General features: G+C 47.4%; 1 protein-coding gene across 1 annotated transcript in view; it reads right to left on the bottom strand.

Annotated features, from left to right (window-relative positions):
- Nucleotides 1-4,000, bottom strand: part of TUBE1 (tubulin epsilon 1) — a 57,876-nt gene extending 53,876 nt beyond the window's left edge. The window contains exons 1-2 of the mRNA XM_077487096.1: nucleotides 3,510-4,000; nucleotides 2,397-2,470 (exon numbers count right to left, since the gene is read on the bottom strand). Of these exons, the coding sequence (XP_077343222.1) occupies nucleotides 2,397-2,470; nucleotides 3,510-3,534 (99 nt within the window). The 5' untranslated portion in view covers nucleotides 3,535-4,000. The remainder of the gene's footprint in view (nucleotides 1-2,396; nucleotides 2,471-3,509) is intronic.
- Nucleotides 4,001-5,307: the final 1,307 nt, after the last annotated feature.

Genomic DNA, 5,307 nt, shown 5'->3' with positions numbered 1-5,307 from the left:
AAGAGAGAGAGGGAGAGAGAGAGGGAGAGAGAGGAAGAGAGGAGAGGGAGGAGGGAGAGGGAGAGGGAGAGGGAGAGGGAGAGGGAGAGGGAGAGGGAGAGGGAGAGGGAGAGGGAGAGGGAGAGGGAGAGGGAGAGGGAACGAGAGAGAGAGGGGCCGGTGACCGGTCATGTGAGTGCCAAGCTGCAATAAGGTAGCAGCTAGCTTTTAAATTATAGTGAACTTTGCAAAGAATGCATCTTGGTATTTATGTGAGAACAAGAACCCCACCACCTGTGTTCTGGGGGGGGGGGGGGAAGTACCCCATCATTGGTGTTCCTTGGGGGGGAATAGTGCTCCATCATTTGTGTTCCGGGGGGGGGGGGGGGGAATAGTGTCCCATCATTGGTGTTCCTGGGGGGGATATTGCCCCCATCATTGGTGTTCCTGGGGGGGATATTGCCCCATCATTGGTGTTCCTGGGGGGGGGGGTAGTGCCCCATCATTGGTTTTCTGGGGTGGGGGAGAATATTGCCCCATCATTGGTGTTCCTGGGGGGGAATAGTACCCCATCAATGGTGTTCCTGGGGGAGGGGGATATTGCCCCGTCATTGGTGTTGGGGGGGAATAGCGCCCCATCATTGGTGTCAGTTTGAGGAATACACAGACCTCTCCCACCCTCACTCTGGTCCAGAGCTGCTACCACTCCTTCCCACAGTCCAGTCCGATTCCTCCAGCCCGCTTTGGTCCGCTCCTTTGCCCCAGCCCACTCCCCCCCTTTTGGGTCTGGTTCTTTGTCCAACCAAACTCCCTTTCTATCACAACCCCCTCTGGTCCGGTTCCTCTCCCACATGCCTCTCTTCCAAACTCCTTCCCAACCTACTCCCTCTAACGCTTGGTCTCAAAACTAGCCAACTCCCTCCCACCCTCCAGTATGGTCCCCTCTCCAATTTAGGGACAGCCCCCTCACTGCATTGTCAGTAATGAATGAGGAATTTACTTTAAATAGTTATGTTGTGATGCAGTTTGAGTGTAACACTCCATTTTGTCATTATTATTTTAAATAAACGAAAAAACTTTTTATTTTTTATTTTATCCGATCGAAAAAAATAAAATAATCGACAACTAACGATTATTTATGAAAATAATCGTTAGTTGCAGCCCTAGTTGCCATTGATGTTGTACCACCACTCAGGACTGTTCTTAAGTACCAGTCAGCATAGGCTATGCAAACATACAGTATGTGTCAACTTGGATTAAAAGAAAAAAAAAAAAAAAATATATATATATATATATATATATATATATATATATATATATATATATATATATATATATATATACCTATATACGTATATACTCGAGTATAAGCCGAGATTTTCAGCCTCTTTTTTGAGGCTGAAAGTGCCCCCTCGGCTTATACTCGAGTCACCGCTGTCTGACTGCTCGATCAGCGTATCGAGCAGACAGACGGCGGACATTAAAATTCAAAAGCCGCGCCTCCTTCTCCGCCTCCGCCTGTGATAGGCGGAACACTGAATTTCCCAGCAGTCAGTGTTCCGCCTATCACGGACATCCGTTCATTCTCATACTACGGACGAGTATGAGAGGATGTCCGTGATAGGCGGAACACAGGCTGCTGGGAAATTGAGTGTTCCGCCTATCACAGGCGGAGGACGGAGGCGCAGCTTTTGAATCGTAGAATGGCCGCCGAGAAGAGCGGCGATCCATCGGCACGACACGGGACGGAGGAGGCACGGGACAGAGGAGGCACGGGACAGAGGAGGCACGGGACAGAGGAGGCACGGGACAGAGGAGGCACGGGACAGAGGAGGCACGGGACACCGGAAGGCACGGGACAGAGGAGGCACGGGACAGAGGAGGCTCGGGACGACGGCGGCTCGGGACGGAGGCTTGGGACACAGGTAGGCTGGACACACACACAAGGCTGCACGGACACACACACACACACACACACACACACACGGATGGATGGATGGATACACACACACACACACACACACACAGGGATGGATGGATGGATGAATACACACACACACACACACACACACACACACACAGGGATGGATGGATACACACACAGGGATGGATGGACGGACACACAGGGATGGATGGATGGACACACACACACAGGGATGGATGGACGGACACACACACACAGGGATGGACGGACACACAGGGATGGACAGCCATGTCTCACCCTCGGCTTATACACGAGTCAATAAGTTTTCCAGTTTTTTGGGGGTAAATTGGGGGCCTCGGCTTATATTCGGGTCGGCCTATACTCGAGTATATACGGTATATATATATATATATATATATATATATATATATATATATATATATATATATATAAATAAATAATAATAATAATCGGAAAAAGGAAGTTGTTTTACCTTGTTCACAGCGGCATGTTCTCTCAATGCAAGGTCCCAGAATCTGCACCCAATCTGATTTCCACACTGTCCAACTACACAAGAAAAAAATAAAAATTTTATATAATAATAAAAAAAAATTAAAAAAAAAAACAAACAATCAGAAAAGATTTGCAGAGTAGGTCATAGTTTGCAAAAATATAATGTCCTCATATTTGTACAATGTCATATTACACATAGAGTGCAGAGAGACAGTCACAGCATGTCCTCAAAGAATTTCCCTATTGATCATGCCTATATTGTACTCCAGTTTGAGAGGAAGCCAAATCCTTACAAGCATTCATTTTGGATTATGGGAAGAAACGCATTTAGTGAATATCTAAAATCACAGATAATGTTCCCACTCAGCATTGGAACTCAAAGATCTCAAAGCAACTGTACTCTTCTTACAATTTATTAATGATGGTAACTAAAAGGAAGGGAAGTCTGTATGTTTAGCGTGCTCAGTTAATTCATAATATCTGATCATGAAAGCCGCAAAAACATGGACTATTTTAAGCAATCTCTCTGTGAATGAGTGCAACATGTGGCTGTGTAGCCTCTATAAGACTTTATAACAACAAAGAGTCAAGTTGAGAAAAGTATATTCCCTGTGCATATCTAGGAACCCAGAAGGGTTAAGCTGCGGTCCGTCATCATCCGATCCGCAGAATGATGGAAAAGTAGGTTTATCCTCCATCACACTTTTTCAGATCGGAGCGGGTCGGATGTCAGCGGACATGTCACCGCTGAAATCCGATGCTCCATAGGTCACCGCTGACATCTGACGCTCCATAGAGGTCTATGGAGCATCCGCTCAGGTCCGCCTAAAAAACTGGCAGGCGGACCTGAACGGATCGTCCGTGTGAAAGAGGCCTAAGAGTTAAATTATGAAAAAACAAAAAGTTTGAAAAAGCTTGCAGTAAACAACAGCAGGTCCATGCCCACTTACAGAACAATTCAACCCATAGCCGGATCATGCCAGTATCAAGTTAGAAAAGTGAACAAAGTTATAGACCGACACCAGAAGTAAAACAGACAAACCAATGAGTAATAGAACCGTTTATCTCCTCCAGTTTCTCCATTATTCCTCACCTTGTACAACTATAGACTGTGTCATCTCTCTCTATCTCCCGCACTGACAGCACCAGCTACCGCTCACACCACCTGCCTGCAGGCGGAACCTTTCTTTTAGCTCTGTACACGGGGGACGCACTTTACAAGAGCACCAGCGTCCAGCATGAGTTGTTGTGCTTGGCGCTCCCTGGCGGTGTCATAGCAACGGTTTTAACTGATGGAAGACGATGTTCTGTCAGATAAGCGAACCCGTCAGGTCACGCCATTTTAGCGGTGTCCTTGCCAGGTGGGTGCTTTAGCTCGTCTCATAGCGCCACCCATCAGCAGCCATTTAGAGCGCTCGGAGGAGATGATCACAGTTTAGAGCCCGAGACTCCTGCTTGTCACGATGACTGCATGCAGACCTTACCAGCGTCACACCCTCCCCATGTGTGCAAAACAGATCACTTATCTGTCCCACGTCATATTCAGCTACCCATCACATTTTCTACCCTCTGGAGTGCGCATGCGCAACGCAGCCATATGCTTTTCAATATAGGGCCGCGCGCATAATGCAGATGCAGGGCGATACTATGTCACTGCACTGACCCGCATAGGGAGGGCGTGGGGTTCTCAGGCTTAGCCAATCGGGCTGCGTCCTTGCTTCAACCCCTTCCTCTGCGGCCTTGTTTTGATCCTCGAACTTGAAGCCAAACGTCACGTGACTTTTCTCTGTTGTTTCAGGGAGAGGAGAATCCCCTTATGCGGCAGTCTGGACAGTCACAGTTCCTTGTCTCAGTGGAGGGAAGCCTTCCCTCTGTTTAGTCACACACCAGGAGGCTGCTGTTATAAATCCTCAGAGACAGTGTCAGAGGGAACAGACACCGAGTTTTCCCCTCTACTAGAAGAAATCATGTTTCCTATAGGATAGATGCCTGACTGAGAGAAGAGAATACAAGATGTGTGTGTTCTGTCCATCCCTCCCTCTGCTTGCTTCATCTTTATACCCTAGGGCTCCTTCACACTAGCTGTGCTCTCTGAAGAGCAATACACACTTAGATTGCCTTTAAGAGAGCATTAGACAGGTAGTAAGAAGGTGTTTTATCATCTCTTCATCACCTGCTTTACCACCCTGAACCCTGTGTTTTGTCACATATGGCGACCCATCACATTTGGCTACCTGCTGGGCTGCGCATGCGCAATGCCCCCATATGTGTTTCAACACTGTGGTGTTCTGCGCTTGGGAATTTTGTGCCCACACCCCTGAGTCCAGGTTCAAGCCCCACCATCTGAGTGGACATAGAGTTAGAGCAGGGGTGTCCAAACTTTTTTCAAAGAGGGCCAGATTTGATGAAGTGAACATGCTCGAGGGCCGACCATTTTGTCTGACATTCTTTAAACCATTAAAATTCGATCTAAGTGTGTTCATCCGAGCACTAATACACGGCCCAACAAGAATTATCTTGCCTTTGTGCTGTGTGTGGTGAACAGATGAACTCGGGTGTGTTATTTGGATATACTGTATTTAATCGGCTTATACCACGCACCTTAACTTTAAAAAGGAAGTCTCAGGAAAAAAATAAAAATAAAAAAATCTTACATTTTAAATAAAGACATGTGAAGCAAAATAAGGGTCAGTGCCCATCTGCAGCCCCCAGCGTATTGCCATGAATGCAGCCCCCAGCGTAATGCCATGAATGCAGCCCCCAGCGTATTGCCATGAATGCAGCCCCCACAGTATTGCCATGAATGCAGCCCCCAGCGTATTGCCATGAATGCAGCCCCCAGCGTATTGCCATGAATGCAGCCCCCAGCGTATTGCCATGAATGCAGCCCC

The sequence above is a fragment of the Lithobates pipiens genome, unplaced genomic scaffold (assembly GCF_037356315.1).
Source record: "Lithobates pipiens isolate NorthernLeopardFrog02 unplaced genomic scaffold, aLitPip1_a1.2 Scaffold_18, whole genome shotgun sequence".
NCBI classification, from domain to species: Eukaryota; Metazoa; Chordata; class Amphibia; order Anura; family Ranidae; genus Lithobates; species Lithobates pipiens.
This window is presented reverse-complemented; position numbering and strand designations above follow the sequence as displayed.